The sequence below is a fragment of the Esox lucius genome, chromosome 21 (genome assembly GCF_011004845.1).
Source record: "Esox lucius isolate fEsoLuc1 chromosome 21, fEsoLuc1.pri, whole genome shotgun sequence".
Lineage (NCBI taxonomy): Eukaryota > Metazoa > Chordata > Actinopteri > Esociformes > Esocidae > Esox > Esox lucius.
This window is the reverse complement of record NC_047589.1, coordinates 19650292-19677409: the sequence shown is the minus strand read 5'-3', so window position 1 is coordinate 19677409 and position 27118 is coordinate 19650292. Positions and strand designations below refer to the sequence as shown.

General features: G+C 42.5%; 1 protein-coding gene across 2 annotated transcripts; it reads left to right on the top strand.

The window, feature by feature from the left end:
- Window positions 1-214: 214 nt before the first annotated feature.
- Window positions 215-25192, top strand: mtrr (5-methyltetrahydrofolate-homocysteine methyltransferase reductase). Of its 2 annotated transcripts, none has more exons than XM_010885670.5 (15): window positions 215-343; window positions 659-806; window positions 968-1121; window positions 1254-1371; window positions 2206-2722; window positions 2862-2975; window positions 3211-3364; window positions 3544-3632; window positions 3787-3967; window positions 7112-7154; window positions 7907-8090; window positions 8184-8302; window positions 15672-15764; window positions 24511-24696; window positions 24800-25192. In XM_010885670.5, exons 2-15 carry the CDS (start codon window positions 663-665, stop codon window positions 24942-24944), a joined length of 2241 nt encoding a protein of 746 aa, XP_010883972.2. In that variant the 5' UTR covers window positions 215-343; window positions 659-662; the 3' UTR covers window positions 24945-25192. The 2 variants fall into 2 exon arrangements, with proteins under 2 accessions (XP_010883972.2, XP_010883973.2); XM_010885671.4 differs by having other exon boundaries at window positions 222-339.
- Window positions 25193-27118: the final 1926 nt, after the last annotated feature.

Genomic DNA, 27118 nt, shown 5'->3' with positions numbered 1-27118 from the left:
TGTTGAGTCTAGAATCTATGTTGGGGAGGGGCTGTTTGGATGCAGTGGTTAGGTGTCTGTTTGTGTTCCTTAGAGAAACTGGGTTGGCAGGGAGAAATTAGGTCCTCTCTGAATCTGGGCCACACTCCTTTACAGTAGGTGGCGGTAATGCACCAATAGCGTTGGATGCCAACCGCCTTTAAACCCCACAGAAGAAGAAGAAAGAAGAAACGCTTGATCTGAGTGAGCGTCTAGGCTGATGTAAGTTCCGGTAATTATGTTTTGAGCTGAACGTGTTATACAATGTTACGAAAGGAAGTCAACGAGGATCTTCAAAAAGCTTTTCAACTTTTGGATTGTGTAGGTAAAGTATATAGCATTATTTGTGGCTCTTTAGCTCAGGATTATTATTTCGGTTTTCAAAGCATACTTGTGTTTTCTTCGTTATGTTATATGGAATGATCAGTGAGTTTGGATGATCTTAACCAGCTTTCAGTCCAACATGTCAATTTCTTCATGTGGTTTTGTTGACTATGGTGACAGCAATGACACACAGATGCGAGACACTGTCAGCATGTATAAGTCTTATTGTTGATACTGTACATCGCTGGTCAAGCCCTTTTTCTGGAGTATCAGAGCGTTTCGAACTACCTGATTTCTGGTTATTCCACTTGTCCAGCAAAATGCCTTGTGAGGTGAAGCCCCGGATCCTGGTTCTGTATGGCTCTCAGAAAGGCCAGGCACAGTCAATTGCTGAAGGAATAGCTGACGAGGCAGAAGAGAAGGGACTGATTGCTGAAATCTGCTGCGTGAGCGAAGGAGATAAGGTGAAGTTCAGAAATCTCAAAGTAGTCTCATCCAACTGGGACTTTTCTGTAAACATGCTTCATTACTAAACTAAAGTAACTATTTACTATATGTTTAAAAGAATTAGACTCCTTAATAACCTTTTAAATACGGATCCTATATTGTATGTATGGTGTATCAGTTTAACTTGGAGAAGGAGCGTGCTCCTGTGGTAATTGTTGTGTCGACTACTGGGGACGGGGACCCACCAGACAATGCTCTGAAGTTTGTTAAGAGAATCAAGAAGAAGACCCTGTCCAGCGACCACTATGCCCACCTCTGCTATGCTCTTCTAGGTATGGAAGGAGTGTGTATGCGTAGTGACAAAATATATTGCTACATATTTCACTGATTTGGTGGATCTTTATGGATACCAGAGTAATAGATTGCGATGTTTAAAAAAATAAATATTTTTCTCTCTCCCCCAGCTCTGGGTGATACAAACTATGCTAACTTTTGTAACTGTGGAAAGACTATTGACGGCCGTCTACAGGAACTGGGTGCTAAACATTTCTATGCCACAGGATATGCAGATGACGGTGTAGGGTAATGCCAATTTGTTTCATTTCCATCATGGCTGAGGGAAAATAATTGTGTTATTTGTTGATACCATTATTTGAGAAACTCTTGGGGCCTGTAGTGGCAAAGTTAACAAAGGTTTAAAGTCATGGCGGCTGATCTGTTTTTAAAAAAGAAGCATCACCAATATGTTGCAGATATTCTTTCAGGTGATAAAATGCTACATTGGAGCTGCTCGATTAGCCAATCCATCAAATCCACCAGATCCAACCTTAATAGCCAGTAGTGGGTGCTGTTTTTCTGTATTTTGAGTACTCTCAAAGTGCTTTGCCATCCCCACAGAGTGAGTGCTTGCTTCTCACCAGGATGCTTTGCAAAGAAAGGGTTTTATTAAGTCAGAGTAGGAAACAACACCATTTGTTATTGGTTTATAAAGGATTTGTCCACAGAAGTGATACATTTCAGTTGTTTCTTTTAGTGCAGTGTTAAAATGGACATGTTAAAAAGTATCTTTGAATCATGTGCAACAGCTTTACTGACCTATTGGTTGATGCATATTTCACAGTGGGCCAGCCACCCTAAAGTTTAGCTAACAAGAATGGCCCAGAGAACTTTTAAAGTGTGTCAGCTGACACTTCATTTATAAATCTCCAGTTATATTGTTGTGTAATTTTGTACTGCCGTTTCATATGTCTTTAAATATTTATATATTGATTAATTTTTGTTTAGGAGTATTTCTTTGTGATTAGTGTATTTTAAATAATTGTCGTTTCTTTATATAATGCTGTTTTTGCATTTTGTTGATATCATTTTGAAAAGGAGAAACCCGAAAGCCTTAATCCAAACCATCTGTCTCCCCAGGCTTGAGTTGGTGTTAGACCCTTGGCTTGAAGGACTGTGGGAGGCAATCAGAAGAGCGTTATCCAAAATGTCTGCCCCTCAGCCTAAAAGGGATGTCACAGACACAAGAGTATCGTCAGAGGAAACCTTCGAGTCATTAGCGACAGACGTCAGTCTCCACCTCCTGAGTCTTGAACCAGAACCGGCGAGCACCGAATGCCTAGGAAAACAAGAAGAGATAGGGAGGGCTAAGACAGAATCAACCACCCCAGCTGTTAAAGCCTCTGAGACTGGGAGCACAGTCCCTGATCTCAGACCAGTGTCAGTGACAGACACCACTCAGACATCTCCTAATCGAAGCTGTGTCATCGCTGATCACAAGTCAGTGTTAGGGACACCGAGTGGTGTACCCGCTGCGGTTGCGGAGGCCTCGTTGACGCTCTCCTTCCCCCCGCTCTCCGAGTCCGCCCTCAACGTCCCTAATCTCCCTCCGCCGTATCTGGATGTTGTGCTGCAGGAAGCCACCACACGAGAAGAGGTGGGTTGTGTTGCGGTGATACAGGCTTCTGTCGGCGCTATCTTTTTAAAAATTGTTTTGATCTTTGAATTCGAAGTTGCCTTGCTCATAATAATTATCACGTTACCGCGTTCTCCTTCGGTCTCCTGCACGTCCGCAGACGGGTGTTCCAGTCATGAAGGAGGGCTTTCAGGAAGTTCCCGTCTCCAGGTCAGCCAAGCTGACTAGTGATGACTCCGTTAAAACAGCCCTTCTGGTAGAGCTTGACATCTCGGTGAGTGGCAGTCCCTCTCTCAATACGTCGTTTGATGAAGAGACCGAAATAGACCGGTAGAAATAAAGTGTAAGTGAAACTTAAAAAAACAATAATAGTAATTAGTGAGAGCAATTTACAGTTAATGCATCAATCTTAAAATAGTGAGGCTGACCACATAAACTACCAATGTGGTGGGTATCAGCAAAGTTGTTGCTAGGAGAAAATAAATAAACCACCTCCTTTGTGTACAAAGGCCCATCCTATGGACTACCAGCCTGGGGACTCGCTTGATGTGCTCTGCCCAAATAGAGTCTCCGAGGTGGGTGAGCTGCTCCTGAGACTGGGCCTAATGGACCGGAAGAGCCATTGTATTCAGCTCTCTCTGCAAAAAGATACCAAGAAGAAAGGTATGCGGTTCTAACTCCTCCACAAGACAGTTTAATCTGTAGTCTCTATTTACTGTAACTTAATGACATTTTGATTAAGTCTTGATGTTTAAACACTATTTAAACTGCCTGTAACCTCACAGACGCATACAACCTTTAGTCAGTGTAAAGTGTGACCCAGTGTTTTGTTTCTGACCCAGCTGCTCAGATCCCCTCCTATATCCCAGAGAACAGCACACTGCAGTACCTGCTCACCTGGTGTCTGGAGATCAGGAGTGTCCTTAAAAAGGTTCATGTTACTTTCACTTCCTATACCTGAACTACCGTGTCCAGAACCAGCCTGTTACAGGTTACTGGATGTCCTAACTGAACGTTACTGGATGTCCTAACTGAACATTACTGGATGTCCTAACTGAACGTTACTGCTTTATTTATTTTTTTAGGCATTCATTCGGTCTCTGGTTGAGTGTACAGAAGAAAGCGGTGAGAAAAGGAGACTACAGGAGCTTTGTAGCAAACAGGGCTCAGCCGACTACAACCTCTATGTCAGAGACCCCAGACTTGGCATATTGGACCTGCTCAGGGCTTTCCCCTCCTGCCAACCCCCTCTCAGCCTCCTGATAGGTCAGAACACCCATCCTCTCTTGTCAATCACAATATTGGATTCAAAGTGCATTGTTTAGCTCTTAGAGGGACAGAAATTCTCTTGTTTCTAATATGCCAAACAATGGATAACTTCAAATTGGATTTCTGCTGTACTTTTATTGCATTTTGCTCATTTCTTACCATACATGTGCCTTCTTATTAAGGTCCCAACATGCATTCAGTGGAGTGTTGTATCGTTGTGGGGACTCTGATACAAACACCTGTTTTGTTCATGGATTCACTTGACCTCATACTGTAAGGTTATGCTTTTGGGGGTCAAAATGTGCATGTCAAAGTTCATGTTAGTGCAACTCAACTTTATTTTTGGGCACTGTGTCCACCTTGCTGTGCGTGGAAGTTTAGAAAAGAGCAGCTACACATTGTTTTGACAGTAATGGGTTTCTCTGGGGCAAGGCTGTTCTTGCGCTTGTCATATGGTTAGCCTGTAACTGTCACCAATAAACATATGTACTTTTATTCATTTTATAACCAGCAGAGGGCAGTATAGCTTCAGTAAAGAGAAATTCAATGTAAATTAATGTAGATCAGTTTCTCTGATATAGCTAATTTTTCTGTCTTACCCAACTTATTCCCAAATGACCCAAACAATGTTCCTGCATCAAAATCTAAAAAGATCATTGTTATATACTCCTTGTGACCAACTAGTGGATTCTATGTCAGTGTTTGGGTTAGGCATTTTGCTGCAGAATGTCCTCATTTTAGACTCATGGCATAACATTTGCTTTGATGATGACTTGTGTAGATTTGGTTGTAGCCTATGGGGTATTTGTACAAGATCAATACACAAAAGTAATTTTAGTAACCGTATACTCATGACAAATGCTTGAGTGGAAATGTTCAATTTCAAATGGGATATGTACACAACTGTCTCATTTGCTCTTGTAGGTAGACATTTCCTCCTCCAAAAGACCAGTGTCACAGCCTAATATCCAATGTCAAGTTATTTTGGTCACTTTTGCTAACTGCAGCACCTTTCCATTAGTGAAACCAAACGAAGCAGAAATGTGTCTGTTTGTAAATGGGGACATTAATACCCTGGTGAAGAATGTGCTGGTGGAAGCGTTTTGGGGCCACCAGCTGTTGCTATGGGCATGTCATTGACTGTCCTACTACATTTAAAGGGACAAAGCTCCAGAGTTTTGAAGGTTCGGGCAGGCCATGGCGGGGTGAATTATCACCGCAGGTTTCACTGTCTTTCTGGTAAAACTAATTTACTAGGCTCGCCCCATTACCTTTACTTGTTTAAGGTTCAGTAAAGCTTTGTGCTTAGAAGGGGTTCGTTTAATGTCCTGGCTTTAGATACTGTGGTACTTTAGAGGTGTGTGATTGGATATTGGGCAGGGACCTCCAACCCTGTTTTCTGGGCTAGGTTTATGTAGGTTTTTGTACATAAACAAATGTGTAGCTAACCTGATTTGTATTATCAGCCAGTTATTCATTTGATTTAAATGTGCTGGATAAAACCAACAGCACTTCACATGATGTGACACCCCCCCCCCCACCCCCCCCCAAAATATTTATTTTTCTCTTTTTAGGCATCTAATCTGTCACTCACAGTTGGAGAATTCTCAGCATCACTTTTTTAAAAGATTACAAGAATATATTACTTGTATAAACCTGCCAATGATATCAAGTAATAATTGGATTGTCCCCAGTTCTGACATGTTGTCATGGTGTTTGGTAATAAGTCAACTGTCAGAACTATGAGTCATGGCTGGGCAGTAAACTGACAGACAGGGAATGAGCCTGTTAATGGGCATGTTAAACCTGCCACCGAGGAGATGAGGATGGCAGGGACAGAGAATTACAGCAGTGCCTGGGGGTGCAAGGTACTGTCCCCCCCCCAGAGGGTCTCAGTTAATACAGATGTTTTGGTCCTCTGCTTCTGTCTGACTGTCCCTGACGTGCGTTCTGCAGGCTCTCCCTCATACTTCCTCACTCTCCTTTTCTATATCAGTTTTCTTAGGCTAGAGGGAATCTCTAGCCTAAGACGGCTGAGTAAGACTTTAGCTAGAGTGAATCTCTAACCTAAGACGGCTGAATTAGACTTTAGCTAGAGTGAATCTCTAACCTAAGACGGCTGAATTAGACTTCAGCTAGTGGCGACACACTTTAGAATGAGGGCACTAAAATGGAGAGAGAACCTGATGCTATTGGATAAGGTTTTCTGTTTGGAACAAGGGCTGCTACAGCGGTAATTCTGTAAGAATTATTGGCATTTCTGAATACTTTTTATACTATTTGTGGAGGTCGTGGGTAATGATTGTCTGCAAGGCCACCTGTCATTGCGGTGTTCACCAGTGCTTTCTGTCTTTCTATATGTCTCTGGTGTAGCCACAAGCAACCGACTCCAAATGCTAACACAAAGCCTAGAATTTGGACTAGACATCCACAGCTCTTGTGAATTCACAAAAAATGCAAACTGATGCATTTTTAAGAGTCCACAGGGTTTTCTTTCCTTTCCAAAAAAAAGTTGAAAAGGATGGTTTTGAGAGAAGAGTTAAAATTAAGAGACCCCTGCAAATTGAACGCTTCTGTTCCTCCCTTAAAACTTTCCTTTTCAACTTTTTTGGAAAGGAAAGAAAAAGGTGCAGTGGTCTCTTAATTGTTTCCGGAGCTGTATAAGGAACAAATTAGGGTTGATGGTATAATAGCAGATAAGATTAGATTTCAGTTGATTGTGCCCTGCTCTTATATCTCGTATTGTCCCCAAAATCATATTTTGAGAATTGACCTGGGACATTAATAGTAACCTTCGCCACACCATATTCCTCTTGAGGATGCTTTATGCCCATGAACCACATTACACCAAAAGAGGGCACCTTCCCGGCTGACATTGACATAGAGGGGACATTAACTATCTCCATCCTACAGGCACTACATCTGCACTCAGGGGATTGTAGAACTTTACAGTTTTATGATTTCATGAATACAGAAGTAAGCCCTCAGATGGACCTGTGTCTGCAGAGTAAACGACCTGGTGGTTGGGTCAAATGGCCGAAGTAGCTTCCCAACCCATCCCGTCCGTTGAGAGAGTTAGTGACAGTGGGCTGGAGGTATCTCACTGGAATATACTCTGACCTGTTTTCTTTATTTTTTTAGAACATTTGCCCAAACTGCAGCCCAGACCGTACTCCGCGGCAAGGTAAGCTGGTCTAGTAGTGTCCTTTACAATGTTTATTGCTTTTCCTTCATTTTTGGGCCTGGGCTTTCATTTGCTTTTTAAAATTTTTGTCATTATTATTTTCAACTCAAACCTAATATGGGTGAATGCCGCAGGGATTTAGGTTGATGTGTATGTCTACGTTACTGTCCATTAGTAACATATCCAACTCAAGTGCAACCAACACCATCTAAACACACGTCCACACTGGTCTATTATCCTCATTAGGTGTGTATATGAGAGGCTGTTGTTGATTCGTTACAGCTGGGACATTAGTCTGCTGCATTATGGATACTGTGGTCAATAGAGGTCCCCAGAGGCCCACAAGATAAGAGCTAGAGAAACCCACCCACCCAAAAGGAATCAGGGTGACAGGCAGGGAAAGGGGAGATGAAAGCGTGTCTGGTTGCTGTGTTTGTGGATTAGAACCACATAGTTGTTAACTCCTGTTTATACTGTGTAGTGTAGAATATCGAATCCCAGGCAGTTTCATCTATCTAATGATGTACTGCATTAACTTTCACACTTATTTCCATAGCCTAATTAGTGGAGCACTAATAAGACTCTTATATTTCCTTAGTGCGGTATGCAGTCAGCCACAGTGTACTGTGTGTTTATTTATCCCCTACTAAATATACTCCTAGTTAAAACCAGATCTGTGTCTTCCAAATGTTTTCTCATCACTTCCCCTTGTAGTGACTTTGATTCTCTGTCTCCCTCCCTTTCTCCTCCAGCTCCAGAATGAGGCATCCAGGCCAGCTGCACTTTGTGTTCAACATCATTGAGTTCCCAGCGTGCATTGAGAGACCTGGTGGGAGGCGGGGCCTGTGTACAGGTTGGCTCTCTGACCTTGTCGATCCCATCCTGCTGCACCCTGGGAAGGTTCAGTCCTCCAGCACCTCGTCCAGTGTCCCTAAGGTATGCATTCAACCCTGTGTTTTTCATGTGTCCACACACACACACACACACACACACACAAATATATGAACACATCTTGATCTTTGACCCCAGGTCCATGTAAGTCTGCGTCAGAACTGCTCCTTCCGCTTGCCCTCTGACCTCTCCAAACCCCTAATTATGATTGGACCAGGCACTGGGGTCGCGCCCTTCATTGGTTTCCTACAGCAAAGGTATGTACAGCCTACAACAATTGAAGTTTCATAGTAACCCGGCTACTGTTCTAAAGGATGCCTATTGTGGAAGTAATGAGGGGTAAATATTGTATACAGTACCGTTCAAAAGTTTGGGGTCACTTTTGGTGGTCTGTCTATAGTGGAGAGCCAGCACAGTCATCAGATCTCAACCCTATTGAGCTGTTGTGGGAGCAGCTTTAACGTATGGCACGTAAGCGCCCATCAAGCCAATCCAACTTGTGGGAGGTGCTTCAGGAAGCATGGGGTGAAATCTTTTCAGATTACCTCAGCAAATTGACAACTAGAATACCACAGGTATGCAAGGCTGTAGTTGCAAATGGTGGATTCTTTGGCGAAAGCAAAGTTTGAAGGACAACAATTATCCTTTTAATTAAAAATGTCTAACCTATAGTCAATGACTATATTTCCTATTCAAACTCATTTCATGTATGTTTTCATTTATAACAGGGAAATGTCTAACTATCCCCAAACATTTGAATGCTAGTGTGAGTTTAGATGACTAACTCCTTTTAATGGCTAACTCTGTAGCCGCTGGTTAAGAACATACAGGAAGTACATGGTCATCTAGTTGCTATAACAACCATGATGCTAAAGGTAGTCTCAGCGGGTGTGTTATGTAGTCAAGTGTTTATTGTTAAAGTACATCATCGGCGAATACTAAGTGATGTCCATTCCATCACTAGAGATCCCATTGAGGATTTGCAATGCTCTCTGTCCAATAGGTTTCAGATGGTGGTATAATTGTGGTTTTAATATTATCTGGCAGACAGGGCTGTTATCACATCTGGCATTAACACTGGTACTTTGGGGCTCCCAAATGGTGCAGCGGTAAAATCTCTCCCTCGCAGTGCAGCTGTGTCATTACGGGCAGGTGAATCATGGCGGTGGATTAACGCCGATCACTGTTCAAATTGACACCACACCTCCCTGTGTTGCCGTGGCTGGTGTTGGACAAAGGATGCCTTTCTCGTCGTTGTAGGGCAGTTCCTTCTGGTGGGTGGGTTGCCTGCAAGCGTAATCATGGTTGTCAGACTATGTGGTTGTGCTGGCGAGCACTTTCTGGTTACGCCATCAGTGTGGTTTGAAGCAATACGCCATTGCTTCAGAAGACACTGAAATGACATGGATGAGATATTTTTTCTAAACAGTGATATGCGGCCTGTTTTACACTCTGCCCCAAATGAATAAGGTTTGGTTGGGTTTGAATAGGGTTTCCTTGGTCTCTGCCTACAGGTGACTTCCCACCTCTGGCTGTAAGTCAAGCCGTCCCAGAGCTGGTGTCTGTCAGTTGTTTATGACTTGGTCTGTAATGAACAGTTATGGATCACACTGGCCCATGGAGACATATTGATCTGAATGTAAATAGGCCTGTAGGCCGTCTGTCTTTAATTGAAATCATAGCCCGTGATTAATGGGGAGTTATAAAAGCCATATTGACCTGTGTGTGCGCGTGTCTGCGTGCATTTTGTGCGTTTGTGTCTGCCCTGTAAAAAAACAGACGTTTACAATGATGGAAGACATAAATAATAACTTGCTGCTTGCTGTAATTTGACTGGACAAATGTTGTGGGTCATCTGGGGGGAGCGAACTTATTCCGTTTTTGCCTTGTCATGTTATAATTACTGTCAAGCTACAATAGTCTAGTCATAGTCACTAGGCGTTTTTACAAGAAAAGCAGTTATTTCCATACTAAAACTAAAAAAGTAATTCAGACATTGACTTGACAAATCCAAATGAATAAAGCTGTTTTCCAGTCAGCTCTTGTTGTCTTATCTTCCAAGGTGACACTGTTGTTTGGTATTCATTGCTGTTTGTGTGTTTGTGTTTCAGTATTCTGAGGGGATGCGGGTTGGTTGTTAATTGTGTGAGTGTTTTCTGGTCACACCGCGTTGTTAATGGTGCGTGCGTGCGTGCGTGCGCGCGCGGCTGCCTGCACAATGGTGAGTTTTCCAGAAAGTGTGTTATGTTTCTCAGTGGGGTGAGTTGTCAGTTTTCTGCACCTGTAGTCCACTGGACTGATGAACGGACACCGCTGCTTCCGTGACAGTGGCACGCCACGCACCAGCTACGTGTCTGTTGGTGTGGCTGGTGAATGCTTAATATTGCCGCTACCACACCGAGCTGTCAAGGTGGTGATCGTGGTTTTCCATATGACGTCACCTCAGGGGTGATCTGATGGTCGGTGCTTTCAGAGCTTTTACATTCTCTTGAGGTGACCCATTGACTAAGTAATGAATGTCTCTTGGCACAACACACACTTAGACCCAGGAAAAAAAAAAAAAACGATCAATGTCCCATCTTCAGATAAGAGGCTTTCCTGTGCATTGGAGCCAATTGGTGTGTCTTCTACTCTCTTGTTATTCAGGCTTTTACACTCTAGACAACAAGGAGCAGACATGGTGACTTAAATACATCAGATGATCTATTTGGACCTAGGTGTTTGAAGGTTATGCTGTATGTGGATGGTTGGGTTTCTTTCCTCGGTCAAACACATGAATGTATGGGAACACTTACTCAAAAAGATTAAATGGATTATTTGTTTGAGGCTGGTAAATAACTAGTCCTTGCTTACATCCACTCCTTGAACTAATGCTTACACTTTTCCTTTCAGCACTGACATCGTTGTTGGCTGCTTTATAAGTGAAGGGTACTTACTATTACTGATTTCTGGTCCAGAACTCACAAATACTGTCCTTGGAGCCAGTCACATTGATGGCAGACATACAAGCCATGTTCATTTGGATTTTTGTCGTTTGTTCTTCCAAGTGTTCTTTGACCTAAGGGTCAATGAATTATCTTAACTTCTGTGGTGGCCTGTTAGAAATGTCTAAACTGGTCAGACAATTGATGTTATGTAAACCGGTTGGATGATCACTGCTGCCAAATGAGTGGATATTAAAATGTGAAAGGAACATGTTTGTGAGTGTAGTTCTTTTTTTTCCTTTACTCTGCCTGTTGGAAGTGTCACACAGCACCCAAGTGAATTAAAGGATGCTGGTGCTGTTACCGAATCATTACCAAGCTGTTTCTGCTGAAGAATAATGAGTACAGTAGGACCCTTTGTAGCTGCTATGTTTAATTCTAGGCATTGCCATATCTGTTTGGATGGTTGTCTGAAGTAGCAGCCTGTTGAGGGACCTGACTGTGCTTTCAAACGGAGGATTTCACTTTTCAAAATGGATAACCAATATCCGTTTGGCTGCATAGATATTTGTATTGGAAAACGGATCATGCACAGTAAAAGGAGACTGTGATGTCTTCAAACGGGATCCTGTGCTGAAAGGTGGTGTGTTATTAGGTGTGGGAGACTGGAAGTTAGACAGGCCTGAAGACATGAAGCGCGCAGTTATATTGTCAATGGATCAACGTGCATTAAAACTCACCCTACAGTACATTTACAAGCTGGGACGTGCGGGAAGGAACAATTGGTTTTGGATTAAGAGTGCCAACTCTGACTGCAGAAAAGTAATTCCTGATAGTGTGGTCTGAAGCTGTCACCGGGGGAAGGTTAGAAAACAGAAGATTAATGTTGTGCCAAAATGTATCTATCGCAGCGTTAAAGTGTCTGATAAGGTCTGATAATGGCCCAAGTTTCATTGGAGCTGAATAAGAGCTCAGAGAAGCATTATCTGGACCACAGCGAGATGCAGGGAGCCTTGCTATCAAAGGGAATAAAGTAGAACCTCAATCCCCTTGCTGGGTTGCATCATGGTGAAGTGGGTGAAAGTCTCATTTGTCTACAGAGGAAGGTGCTCTACTCTATCCTAAAACACAGAGTTGTGAATGATGGGAGATTCCATGCCATCTTATGTGACACTGAAGCAATTCGTTAAAACCATCCCATAACAAAATACTGAGATGATCCAATTCATTTGTAAGTGCTTACTACCAACCACTTACTACTTTTATAGGGAAGGGGAAAGGTCCCACTCACATTTCACCTCACTGACTCCTTTTTGTTGAGACCAGTTAAATTTGATAGTATTGTCCAGACTACGAGGGACAGACAAAGTGTGTGTGTGTGTGTGTGTTTATTTGACAGTCCTACCACACACACACACACACACACACACACACACACACACACACACACACACACACACACACACACACACACACACACACACACATACATCTAAGGAAATGCAAGAGGACACTCAACTTGACTGTAGTAATGCATTGTACATTGTTATCGTAATAGGGTCTTTCGATATGGCACTGCAAAATGATTGCAGTCTAGTTTGTTGGTCCCTGTATAAAATCTTCTTACAGGCGAAAGGTTTCTCAGACTACATAGCTGTCAAGTTCCTTTCACACCTTGTTATATCTGGTACATTGTACTTCATAGCATTGTGAACATCTTCATGTTGACAATAACACCGATCGGTAGCATACAGGTACTCTGCAACTTTTAGGAAACCCTGGTGATTGGCTTTGAATGGAGACAGGTAGCGAAAACTACAAGTGCATAGCAGAAACACTACTTTTCTCGCCTTTATTGTAATATTTGTTAGAATCTTTTTCTATATGTGAAGCTTTTCATGGTGGGTAGAGCAGGAAGTAGCTGTGTGGAATGGTCTTTCTGCTCACCTGTCTCCTCTCTCCTTTACTCTCCTGTATTTTCTCTCCCTTGTCTCTTTTGAGGCCCTCTCTCCTTTACTCTCCTATCTTCCTATCTTCTATCTTTTTTTTTTTCTCTTTCCCCTGCCTGGTGCATGGGCATAGTTCTGGCAGATTGTAAGAAGCTGTCATGAGGAAAGCTTTTGTCCAATGCCCAGCTTTACATTCCAAACAGTGGGTGCTTTAATAGGAGGTAACAGCGGCCATTTTGACAGCAGGGTAATGTATCGGCAGTCAGCCTCTTCTTAGCAACAAAACTATATGGGTCTGCTTAAATAAACTCTTGCTCCCTTACCCTCCCCTGCTGCCTCGTTCTGTCTTTCTTTGTCAATCGATGTTTTGAAAAGTACTTAGGGCCACTTTGTAACCACGTAAGTGAAGCATGGATAGAAAGGTCATAACTGGCTCGGTGGGATCTGTAGATTTCCAGGAGACCTCCGGCTGTCTGATTGATTAGTCGTGTCTGAGCGTAAGGATGAGTAATGGAGCAGGATAACCTTCCCTTACAATCAGGCTGGGTTGTAACAAACTTAAACATGCAGTGAAACATGCTGTTAGCAACAGGAGGTCTGATCAACATTATTCATTGGAATTCTTCATTTGATGACGATGGTAGTTTTTGTTATTGTAAATTACTTTGATATTCAACCACCCACTTTAAAAATTACAGGTACAGATACATTAATCCACTGGCAGTTCCTGGAATTAGCGCACATTTTATGAGGTTCTTCAAACTTTCAACTCTATTAAAGCAGGGTGTCAAAACCTGTTTTAGTGTTATCAAGGGCCAAGAAATCAAAATAATTTGTGGGTTTGCTGTGACCTTGCTTTTGCTGAATCATATTCCACACCACAGTCATCATCAGTTTTAGACCCAAAATGGCTTTGATACAGAGATGGGATTTGGATTGAGAAGGAGGGGGCAGTGTTGTATGTGGAAATGGAGAAATATAAGCCAGATTTTTCATTTTAATATTGATCCTTGCAGGGAGGTGGCAACCCAAGAGTGGTGAAGAGCCCAGTTTAAATCAGTTTACTGACTTTTGCTCAGGAACTGCAGATGTACAACGGTGAGTGATGTCAGTTCTTTGTTGGCTCTTGGTGCACCTAAAGGACTTACCATGAGCTGGGAAGGTTTACAGTTGGACCAAATCAGAATCCTTGTCCAGTCCCAAAAGTCTCTACATTACATTATAAACATTCAAAGTCAAATTGCATGCTTTTGTTGGTCGTACAGATGGATAGACAAGGCAAATCACACTGCAAAACCCTTACTTGCAGGTCCTGGGTAAACAAAACCAAGTACAAATGATAAATTGATGATATTAACAGTCTCAACACTAATGTGCCAAACACAAGTATGATAATATTTCATTTGTGTATTTATTGTCTCTGCATTATTACAATACTTTGTTTTTCCCAATGCCATTTTGAGGCACTTCATACCATACTATTTCATGTAAACTTATAACAATTTTAACTGACTGTCATAGCCTAAACATGGCTGATTCAACACCTTTGCTATGACACTTAAACTAGCAGTGGATCAGCCAATTTTATTCAGAAGGTAGTCACAGTTAAATGAGTCCATCTAGGTGAAATCAGTGTTACGTGATCTCAGATTAAATGAACCTGTTCCTGGAAGGTCCCAGAGTACGGTAAAGAGCATATCCAAACAACCACAGAATGAAGACCAAGGAGTTTATAAAGCAAGCCAACGCCAACATTCCCGGACTAGGGTTCAATACTGTTACATAACAGTTGAGAATAGGGCACAAACGCGGCTTTGCCTCGAGTAGGCCCTTCTTGAAACTGAACGACTGGACGAGAAGGTCTGCAGTCTGAAAAGCCCCCAAAATCCCATTGTAACAGTCGGTGCTAGAGTTTCACGGTCAGGATGGGAGAGACCGTGCGTATGTCAACTAGTAACCGAGTGCTCTTTAGAGCTGGGTTTTATGGAACAGTGGCGTGGAGGAGGACACCGATTAAAATGTCACATGAAATCCAGTTAGGGTCTTGCCGTAAGCCGTGTAGAAGACCCCGTGAACAGGTGGCAGCGTATGTTTGTTTTCTAGGCTTGACTGCGTGCATGTGTTTCCAGCTAAGCAGGGTTGGGTGTAGGTAGTTGGACCTGGTCAAGGGTCATTGGTTGATAGTGGTCCGGGGCGATCCCTCTCTATACCTAGATGTTGCTCTGCCTTTTGGTGGCCAGAAAGATGTTCATACCAAAGGTCCGTGGCGGTCACATTGACCAGCAGGCGTGCGGTGCAGATGGCTGCAGATGGGCGTCAGCGTAAAAGACTTCTGGAAGTCCTGCCAAGACACACTGGCGACAGGAGGAATCAGTCTTGTAGAAGCCGGCCGCGGTGTGGAGGGAGAGATACAGACACACCCGGAGTGCCTGCGTTCTTGTTTTCCTTGTCATTTCCCCCTGTAACGTGAAGTGTAATCCATCTCTCTCCTAGCGTGTCATTTGGGTCCCCTTTGTACTACATCATTCCCATCATGCATGAGGTAATTGTGGCTCTCCACTGTGTCGGTGCTGTGGGGAGTGTCACTGCTCTGTTTAACCACCTCTGCTGTGAGCAGGACTGATCCGTTTTCTTCTCTCTTGCCGTTTTTCTTGATTGGGTTCTGGGCTTTCCTCGTGCGTGTGTGTGTTTGTGTGCGTGCGTGTGCACGTGTGTGCGTGTGTATGCATTTACGTTTTAATCTTTTTTTCCAGGGAGAAGGAGAGGGAAGACAACCCAGAAGTGGTTTTCGGTGAAACCTGGCTTTTCTTTGGTTGTCGCCATAGAGATAGAGACTTCTTGTTTAGGTGAGTACAATTATGACTATAATGTTTGCAAATTGCACTTTATTACCTACTCAATTATTCTATATTTGACCAGGCATCAAATTAATTGCAAAATGATATGAGGATGCCATTTTTCTGGGCCTTGGACCTTTCTGCCAGTCAGAGTGCAGGTTGTCATGCAAACAAACTAAGCACCTGGAGGCAGTTTTCCATGATGTCATTGAATCCTGGAACATGTCACTGCCTCTGTCATTGAAAGCAGTGGTGTGATTGAGAAGACCGTTAGATTAAAGTGGTCCTTGGGAAGATGCTGAACATTTTAAACAAGATATGACTTATGTAACAAGATTAGCTATGTTCTGGCTGCCCCATAGGAACAGATATGACTTATCAATTCCTCGCAGTTGGGCCTGAGCGAAGTGGAGGTACCCATGAGTTGGTACTGTAAGCTGATAGCTAGGTTTGGAGGATACAGAAGCTTTTCTCATTCATGAAAGTTTGATAAACAGCACAAGGAGATATACATTTATATAATGTGTACCTTAACTTTTCACTTTACTTGAGAATGTTTCCTGTTTGAGCTTGGCATGGAACATTTATTGTCAAAATGTGTATAGGCCACAGCTATTTGCCTTTAAGCATGCTTTAACTATGTAAATAATTCTTCATCTTAATGTGTTTGTGCACTAAAGCATGCAAGGCAGTGCTCTATAATGAATACAGCCACAAGTAAATGGGTTTGTTTGCCAGTCAACCAATTCACCTGTAACTGCTCTTGATACAGCAGGACTTTGCATGCCTTATTCCTTTTATAAACTGTTACTAGCTTGTTAACAATTCATTGTTATTGAAATTACAAATAACAATACATTCACACGTCATTCATTTTGTAAAATGTATTGTCTGGTCATGTTGTTAATGCCATTGCCATATATAGTTAAATGGACGGATTTTCCTGCAGGCTGGCTAACATTTTTGTCAGTTTCTAGCTAGCTAGCTAGATCAGTCACATCAAACAAACAACTAGATTGACAGTAACTAGCTGCATTTTCGTTTGTTTTAGCTTTTCTTCTAATGGAATTTAATGTTGAGTGTTTGTAACATTGATGTATATAAGGTATATAACATTAGGGTATTGTATAGCCAAGAGTTTGAATTTCCAAAACAGAAAACCAATGTTCAGATGTCAGAGAGGCACACTGAATACTTTCCAAATGCATTGTTTATAGCCTGCAAACAATGTTAATTTAACATTTTCACATTTTGTTACGTTATAACCTTATTCTAAAATAGATTGGTTATATTTTGTCTTCATCAATCTACACACAGTGCCCCATAATAACAAAGCTAAAACTGGTCAGAGAGGTGATCAACAATCCGATGATGTTTTGAGATGGGAGAACATTCCAGAAGGACAACCACCTCTGTAGCACTCCAACAACCATTTGCTGTGATGTTTTTCAGCGGCTGGAGCAGGGAGGCTAGTCAGGATCAAGGGAAAGATTAAAGGGACAAAGTATAGACAGATCCTTGATAAAAACATGCCCCAGAACCGGTAAAGAAAAACGGGTGGTGGTTTAAGAGAAATGTAAATCAATATTATTTCACACAGTGTCACTTATTACATGATTTGTTAATTTTCTATAATGTTTTTCACTGAAATTTGACATTTAGTATAGATCAACAACAAATTTGATACAAAATGTAAAACAAAATCTGGTGGTGGGGGATGCTTATGCAATCCACTGTACAATATAAATTGAAGGGGATTATGCTTCTTTAGCTTAATGCTGATTAGTACATCCAGCTACTGCAACAGGTATTTGATACACTGCTGATTTTGCAGGTTTTCCCACTTACAAAGCATGTAGAAGTCTGTCATTTTTATCATAGGTACTCTTCATCTGTGGGTGATGAAATCTAAAATCAAAAATCCAGAAAATCACTTTGTATGATTTTTAAGTAATTAATTTGCATTTTATTGCATGACATAAGTATTTGATACATCAAAAAAGCCGAACTTCATATTTGGTACAGAAACCTTTGTTTGCAATTACGTTTCCTGTAGTTCTTGACCAGGTTTGCACACACTGCAGCAGAGATTTTGGCCCACTCCTTCATACAGACCTCCAGATCCTTCAGGTTTCGGGGCTGTCGCTGGGCAATACGGACTTTCAGCTCCCTCCAAAGATTTTCTATTGGGTTCAGGTCTGGAGACTGGCTAGGCCACTCCAGGACCTTGATGATTCTTACGTAGCCACTCCTTAGTTGCCCTGGCTGTGTGTTTCGGGTCGTTGTCATGCTGGAAGACCCAGCCACGACCCATCTTCAATGCTCTTACTGTGGGAAGGAGGTTGTTGGCCAAGATCTCGCAATACATGGCCCCATCCATCCTCCCCTCAATACGGTGCAGTCGTCCTGTCCCCTTTGCAGAAAAGCATCCCCAAAGAATGTTGTTTCCACCTCCATGCTTCACGGTTGGGATGGTGTTCTTGGGGTTGTACTCATCCTTCTTCTTCCTCCAAACACGGCGAGTGGAGTTTACACCAAAAAGCTCTAATTTTGTCTCATCAGACCACATGACCTTCTCCCATTCCTCCTCTGGATCATCCAAATGGTCATTGGCAAACTTCAGACGGGCCTGGACATGCGCTGGCTTGAGCAGGGGGACCTTGCGTGCGCTGCAGGATTTGAATCCATGATGGCGTAGTGCACAGGTGTCAAACCGGTTCCACAAAGGGCAGAGTGTCTGCAGGTTTTTGGTTTTTCCTATAAATTGGTTCCTAGTTCATACCTACACAACCAGGTGAGGGTAGAAACTAACCAATCAGTGACCTAATTAACCAATCAAGTACAAGGAGAGAGCAAAAACCTGCAGACACTCGGCCCTCCGTGGAACCGGTTTGACACCTCTGGCGTAGTGTGTTACTAATGGTTTTCTTTGAGACTGTGGTCCCAGCTCTCTTTAAGTCATTGACCAGGACCTGCCGTGTAGTTCTGGGCTGATCCCTCACCTTCCTCATGATCATTAATGCCCCACGAGGTGAGATCTTGCATGGAGCCCCAGACCGAAGGAAATTGAACCTCATCTTGAACAGCTTCCATTTTCTAATAATTGCGCCAACAGTTTGTGATCAAATACTTATGTCATGCAATAAAATGCAAATTAATTATAAAAAAAATCATACAATGTGATTTTCTGGATTTTTGTTTTAGATTCCGTCACTCACAGTTGAAGAGTACCTATGATAAAAATTACAGACTTCTACATGCTTTGAAAGTAGGAAAACCTTCATAATCGGCAGTGTATCAAATACTTGTTCTCCCCACTGTAGTTACTACATACAGGAACGTATTAACCAGAGTCTCATTTAAAAACACAAAAGGATGCCTGGAATATTAAAACGAGTATAGCTTTTAGCTGTTTAAAAAGCATTGCTTTGCTATTTAGATTTTTACCAACGCATGATAAATTCCTTTTTGGTATCCAGTGTCTTTATTTCCAGTGGAACACTGCAATTGCATTACAGCAGTGTATTGTCAAGGCAGTTGCAGTGGACTCAAACCAAACAACAGATTGTATATCGTCCAAAACTCTCCTTAAACAACCCCTAGCAGTGTCCAACACAACCTCTAAAGACCAGTGCACCAATCAAAGCCGTATCCTCACCAGATCTGAAATTCATGAATTTTCCCTGGAAATCACGGAAGACTTAATCAAAGAAAACCTTCCTGTATTCGGATATTTCCCTCCATCTTATCTGTTTGTTAAATCCATCCTCGCTACCAGGTATCCAGGGATGATGGGTGTTTGGTCACAGCATGGGTCTTTATCTGAGGAAATTCAAAAGGGACGCCCCACAGTGAAAACTGAGACGATTTAAACATGTGCTACCGAGCATGAAACAGCTGTAGCAATCAAAACCAAATGCTGCATTTTTGGGAAGACGTAAACAAGATTTTTCTTGCGCTGTAGGAAGGCACCTTTGGATTCATTGATATGTACAGTATGAAACTATATTCGCCAAAAGGCCCGTCGGCGTGCTATTTCAAACCGCCTCTCTCAAAGTGCAACAAACTCATTATGTTAATCGGTCGCCGATTATGGAAACATGGTGCTGTAAAATTAGTATTGACCTAACTCGATGCTGGCCATCACTGGGTGTCTGAAAGGTAACTTTGGTGCAAAATACATTCTGTGGTCCGAGGCAGAGACCTGACATCCGGAGGGTGACATTATAACGTTCCTTCCAGAGTGTCCCCTATAAACACAGGCTCTGGGATCACTCGTAATCAACCCCAACACTTAACATCAATCTGAGCTCCAGTCAGCTATGCTCAACCAGACGCGCAGACCCCCCTCCGGTGGCAGTTTACGCTTGTTTTCTTTCCCTCTCTCTTGCCCTCCCTCTTTCCTTCCCTACATATTCACTTTACCCTTTTTTCACGGCTTGAGATTTCACTGCGGAGGGAAATGGGGTTGTGGAGTTCTTAATAAGGGCCAGAGTGCCACCACCTCCAGACCAGGGCTGTTTCTTCTGCCGACACACCAGGGTTTGACTCCGACGGCAGCTCAGCACAGTGGGGCCTGGATGGTCCCCTGCTTTCAGGATGTTAACCCTTAAAATAAAAGTTGTGATACTGGGCATTGTACTATTGGGCTATTGTACTGCTAGGAATACAAGCTGATGAGTACATTTGCAGTACCTAACCTAAGTGCAAGTTCGACATCTGCCTTTTCTTGGAATTGCGAGGATGGCAGACATGGCCTTTGTAACTGCTGGATGAACTAATCTCCTGATAAGCACTTTTCTTTTATACTAACGTAAGCTTTTTCTAACACTCACAGTATATACAGTATATATTTTAGCAGGTGCTGAATGCCTATTAAAATGAGAACATTAGGCCTGAACGTGTGGGAGATATGTAAGCACTTACTCCATTCGTGTCATCCGTGTGTACCTTCCTCATTATATTTGTGTTATGGAACAGATGTGCGTTCACAGCATCAGCCTGCTAGGCTTCCATGTATTAGCATAAAATGATGGGGAGATCTAAAGTATTTTATTTCATATTGATGTATATTATAGAAGTGTACGTCTTTAATACTCAAAATTTTTTGGTTTGTGAATATGCATTTTAAGAGACGGATCTGATTAATCTCATCACGGACAAAACACTCACTGTACAGAAAAAGGTTAGACTGTACTGTTTATGTACACCAGTGCACATAAGTTCCTGGGCGAACTATATGCTAAGCAAGGTTTTGGACTATTAATAATCCAAAATGGTTACTTTGACTCATCTCGCTCTAGCGACTCCTTGTGGTGGCTGTGATTTGAATCAAGGTAGAAGGCATGGCAGTTCATTCCTTCGGTTGTGTAAGGATACCAGTGTAGCGTGATATTCTGTTACCTCGCTGGTAGTTGCTGTGATGAAACAGGGCATTAATCACAAATTGGATATCAAGAGAAAAACTGGATGAAGAAAATATCCACATCAATATTCAAACCAGTTGGGGGCATTTAAAGGCCTGTTTCCCAGAGACTAATGGAGCAATGTCCTGGATCTAAGAGCAAACTTTTCTTATTATAGTTAACCCAAAATATATCCAAAAAAGTTATTTTATAGAGAGAAGTGGGAAGAGTGTGCGGAAATAGACTCAATCAAACAGATGGTGCATTGGTTTGTCTGCCTGAAGGATTTTTTTATTTTATTACTAATATTATTAATGACACTTCACTATTGAACTTCTATAGTACTTTTTTATACTATCCCAAAGGCTTCAATAGCAACAAAAAAAAAAAAACATTCATGACTGGTCAGCCAGTAAAGGTCAAGTCTTAGAATGTTGCATCCTCTGAAGTTGAAAGGTCAGGTGAGTCATCATGGTTTGAGTGGAGAGTGGAGGTCAGAGGAGATGTTAGATGATGGAGTCAGCTGGTGGTTTTGTAGAGGTCTGCAGAACAGCCGAGTCTTATAGCTGCTGGACCTCTCTTCCATTTTGTGTGTTACCCACTTGGGTGATGGCTCCGCTTTGGATGCCAGAAAGCTCAACACACAGTTCAGAGTAATTTGCTCATATTGAGTGTAACTGGTTCCTTTCTGAAGCACTGATTTAAATTCACAGTTGCATTTAAAAATAAAATTGTGTATTACTGATGTGATTTACGTTACAGTACCTAGTTTACAGTACTTTTTTAAAAAACTGCTGCTATGTACAGTTATGTAGAGTGGGGAGAACAAGTATTTGATACACTGCCGATTTGTGGGTTTTCCCACTTGTACAAGTCTGTCATTTTTATCATAGGTACTCTTCGACTGTGAGTGACGGAATCTAAAACTAAAATCCAGAAAATCACATTGTATGATTTTTAAGTAATTCATTATCATTTTATTGCATGACAAAAGTATTTGATACATCAGAAAAGCAGAACTTAATATTTGGTACAGAAAATTTTGTTTGCAATTACAGAGATCATACGTTTTCTGTAGTTCTTGACCAGGTTTGCACACACTGCAGCAGGGATTTTGGCCCACTCCTCCATACAGACCTTCTCCAGGTCCTTTAGGTTTCGGGGCTGTTGCTGGGCAATACAGACTTTCAGCTCCCTCCAAACATTTTCTATTGGGTTCAGGTCTGGAGACTGACTAGGCCACTCCAAGACCTTAAGATGATTCTTACTCCTTAGTTGCCCTGGCTGTGTGTTTCGGGTCGTTGTCATGCTGGAAGACCCAGCCACGGCACATCTTCAATGCTCTTACTGAGGGAAGGAGGTTGTTGGCCAAGATCTCGAGATACATGGCCCCATCCATCCTCCCCTCAATACGGTGCAGTTGTCCTGTCCCCTTTGCAGAAAACCATCCCCAAAGAATGATGTTTCCACCTCCATACTTCACAGTTGGGATGGTGTTCTTGGGGTTGTACTCATCCTTCTTCTTCCTCCAAACACGGCGAGTGGAGTTTACACCAAAAAGCTCTAATTTTGTCTCATCAGACCACATGACCTTCTCCCATTCCTCCTCTGGATCATCCAGATGGTCATTGGCAAACTTCAGACGGGCCTGGACATGTGCTGGCTTGAGGAGGGGGACCTTGCGTGCACTGCAGTATTTTAATCCATGATGGCGTAATGTGTTACTAATGTTTTTTTTTTGAGACTGTGGTCCCAGCTCTCTTCAGGTCATTGACCAGGTTCTGTCTGGTAGTTCTGGGCTGATCCCTCACCTTCCTCATGATCATTGATACCCCACGAGGTGAGATCTTGCATGGAGCCCCAGACCGAGGGAGATTGACCGTCATCTTGAACTTCTTCCATTTTCTAATAATTGCACCAACAGTTGTTGCCTTCTCACCAAGTTGCTTGCCTATTGTCCTGTAGCCCATCCCAGCCCTCTGCAGGTCTACAATTGTATCTCAGATGTCCTTACACAGTTTTCTGGTCTTGGACTGTGTGGAAAGGTTGGAGTCTGTTTGATTGTGGGTGGACCGTGTGTGTGTGTCTTTTATACAGGTAACGAGTTCAAACAGGTGCAGTTAATACAGGTAATAAGTGGAAAACAGGAGGGCTTCTTAAAGAAAAACTAACAGGTCTGTGAGAGCCAGAATTCTTACTCGTTGGTAGGTGATCAAATACGTATGTCATGCAATAAAATGCTAATTAATTATTTAAAAATCATACATTGTGATTTTCTGGATTGACAGGTTATTGTTTTTCATCACCTTTCTTGTTTCTGAAGCAGACTTTCCCCCACCCAAGACAAAAAATATAATTGCTTATCTCATTGTTAAGGGCAGAGCTTACATTTTCTAACAGACATTTGACCAGGGTTAGTGTTCGTTCCTATTCCAAACCCCAACCTTAACGCTTACCTAACCTGAAGTGGAAACCTTGACTAATCTTAATGGGATAACTTGATTTCCAGGCTGGCTACGGCATTTTGAAAGAAGTTGCGTGGGTTTAAATGCAGAAACCTCCACTAACAGTGAGATACCATAGTCCAGACGTGAGGTGATGCATCATGTTTAGTTCCAAACTCGGTCTGCGGCTGGTGGTAAATCAGCAAGATAAGCTGTATGCATTTATCAAACATAAAATAAAATGTTTAAACATGGAGGTGGTCTCAATGGGGCTGTCTGTGCTCTTCCAGATGCCACAATATGACAGATGCAAAGAAAAGTCTAAGTCTGTGGTTTATTCTCATTCCTGTCATGGCCTCCATATTTTATTAAAATACTTTTTTGGAAGTCTCCCAGCTGCAGCGTTGCATCCCTTCTTCAGGTGAAGACCTTCAACCTGCTTTCTTTCACCGGGCCCCACATCATACATTGTCTAGTCTGTCTGTTGGCATCTCCATGGTGTCGTGGGTTAGGTTCTTCACTGGCCCAGAAAGCTCAATAGACTTTCCTGCCTCTGCCTACCCAAGGCCCTGAAAGAAAAAAAAAAAGAAAGAAAAGTTTAGGCACAAGTCTTGGCAAGCGAGGCACACACGCACTCTGAATGTTCTATCTACCACCAAGGCTAGTTGGACAGATTGTAAAAAGATCCTTATAGGAGGGATTCGACCTTGTTTGTGAAATCCATATTTTTTTCATTTCTCCAGTGTTAAATAAGATGTATTGGTCGGCTTGTTTTTATGCGTAGCCTTGTACACACTTCTGGGTTGGGACTTTATTGAGCTTGAAGTGTTTTTTTTAAATGTTATTTTAGAAGTGAGTATCTAATTTTGAAGTATAAATAACTTTCTTTCTCACACACAAACACAGAGAGGAGCTGCAGGGGTTTGTGGGTAACGGAACCCTGACCCATCTGAAGGTTTGTTTCTCACGCGACCCTCCGGAGGGGACAGAGACGCGGACGGGACCTAGATACGTCCAACACGACCTGCTGCTCCATGCTAAAGACATCACCAACCTCCTCCTCAGGGAAAATGGTTACCTATATGTTTGTGGGTAAGCGCAGCTTATGAGGATGTCAGTAGGGGAACAATGGAACCGTTTGTTTTGTTGAGTTAATTATTTGAACTCTTTGCTTTTGTCCCCGTTGCTCTGACAGTGACGCGAAGAACATGGCTAAAGACGTGAATGACGCCCTGATGGAGATGATTGCAGCAGAGCTTCAGCTGGACAAACTAGAAGCCATGAAGGCACTGGCTAGACTCAGGGAGGAGAAACGCTATCTACAGGACATATGGAACTGACTGGACGATCGCGTCTCGGTTCTGACTGTGAACCTCATCACCGGACCACACTGTAGGCATATAGGATTTATCTAACGCACACATCTCTGGCCATTGAGTCCTGCTGCATTTATAAGGTAGTTATCAATGGGGACACAGGAGACTGTGAAATGATAGAAGATCACCAAGGTACACCACAGACTACACCTGTGTACAAGCTGAGGGAAACTGAGCCTTGAATCACAAGTAAATAAAGGTGTCACAATCACGTTATTGTCCTACTTCATGTCCTCGTTATGCGATACTTCTTTCTTCACGGTGTGTGTACATGTGTCCGTTCAAACAGTCTTTTGATGTATTTTCTGATTCTCGCTGTATAATGGTAATGAATGATCTGCTTTTTGAAACGTAACTCGGCCTGTTTAAAAGATTAGATGAAACCCATTCAAAGATAACCATCAAAGATAATGAGCTTTGATTGATTAAGGATGATGGTGTTTTAATTTGGGAATAATTCAATTGCTCAAGGTGACTTTCCTCTAGATGAAGCTGTAGTCGGGTCTCACTGTACCTTAGAGAATGTTTACAATGAAATCTTCAAGCACCGGTAGTCTTTCATATCAACAAGCCTCTTCTAAGGATTAAAGGACAACTTTTACGGTCTCCACTGATGAGCCGTGCTTGTGGGTGAGAGTTGATGACAACAACCTCACGCTCAATAAAGCTATGCCAAGGGAACAAATCAACTCGCACCCGTCGTTCAGAGAAAAGTATAAGACCGTCCGTTAGATCAGGCTGGAGAACTGCTTTCCGAATGTACAAATTGAACACTGCTGGATGAATACCAGAGTGGGTTTGGATGTTATTTGTCCTGCTGGATAAGCTTTTCAGTAGCCACTAACAGCTGTAGCCTGGGTATATGATGACCATGTCGGTGGATCCAATAGAACGCTAGTATTGAGTCGCCACGGTCATCCTACTACATATTGACGTCACTAATCTATGACCGCCGACCGGTAGTCTGTAGACAAGGAGTTGGTTAAAGATGAGCCAAGCTGCCATCAAGACGATCTGAGGGCCAGGGCAGAATTACATGCTGGATTTGCTGGAACCCAGGTGGTTCAGATGTCACTGAAGGAGGCGGAAGAGTGTTTAAGAGATGTAATTAAGACATCAGGCTTGGAGGGTGTGGTATGTGGCCAGTATGCCACAGATGAGAGCTGTTCTCAGGCACAACACGTCAGTGTGTCGTCAATATACCGCCAGACCCTAAGGGGTCTTATTTTTAACCAGGTAACAATGCAATTAGAGCAGTAGAAAGTGAGGTTTCATATACCATGGTCATCACCCAATCAGCATTCAGGATTTGAAATACCTAGTTTTGAATGATTTACAATCGACGATTGCTCTGAGCCAAGTTTAGCAATCGCTAACATGTGACCAAAAAGTAGGAAAATATTAAAGTATTGCTGTTACAGTGAGAAAGCAAAGTAGGCCCTTAGTCTATTCTCCACAGGTAAGGATGTTCTCACACACACACACACACACACACACAAAAGCTTGATAAGTGGCACCAAACTCTGTCACAGTGTAATAAAGAAGAACAAGCCTTCAGTCAGTTTGACCATGTCTTTGAGAAACCAACACCCCCTCAATGTTGTTTCGCTGCTGAGTGATTTTTTTGCGGGCAGCGGCATCACTCTTCGCCCCACTGTTTATATTTCCTAGCCTATTAGCATCCTCTCACCTCCACCTGAAAAATGACCCCCTCACCTGAAGACAGAGAGCCCCGCAGATCATCCGGCACTGGGATGCTTGGCGCAGTAAGAGCTGATGAAGTTTTAAATTACTTTTCCTTAATTAAAAGGTTCAAGGTGCCTTTTCCCCCCAGAGAGAGAAAAGTGAGAGAGAGAGAGAGTAGCAAGGCCCAGAGGATCTTGTTATGATAGATCTGTCTAAGAATGGCTTAAATGAAGCAGAAAGATGGGTGTGGAAGGTAATGACTGTCATTAGGTGGAAGTGGAGGGTGAAACAGTGTGGGAGATGTCATTGGTTTTTAAGAGGGATGTCATGGAGGTGCCACTGTATAAACAAACGTCAGCCCCGGTAGGCGCCATTAAAAGTTGTCAAATTATATCCATTTCTCCCATTAATTTGTTGATCATGCATTGCTGATCAGGTTTTTTTCTTGACGC

Coding starts and splice junctions, on each gene's coding strand:
- mtrr (XM_010885670.5), top strand. CDS start 663: ATGCCTTGTGAGGTGAAGCCCCGGATCCTGGTTCTGTATGGCTCTCAG. Junction 1,372..2,205: donor TATGCAGATGACGGTGTAGG/GTAATGCCAATT, acceptor CTGTCTCCCCAG/GCTTGAGTTGGTGTTAGACC. Junction 15,765..24,510: donor GATAGAGACTTCTTGTTTAG/GTGAGTACAATT, acceptor ACACAAACACAG/AGAGGAGCTGCAGGGGTTTG.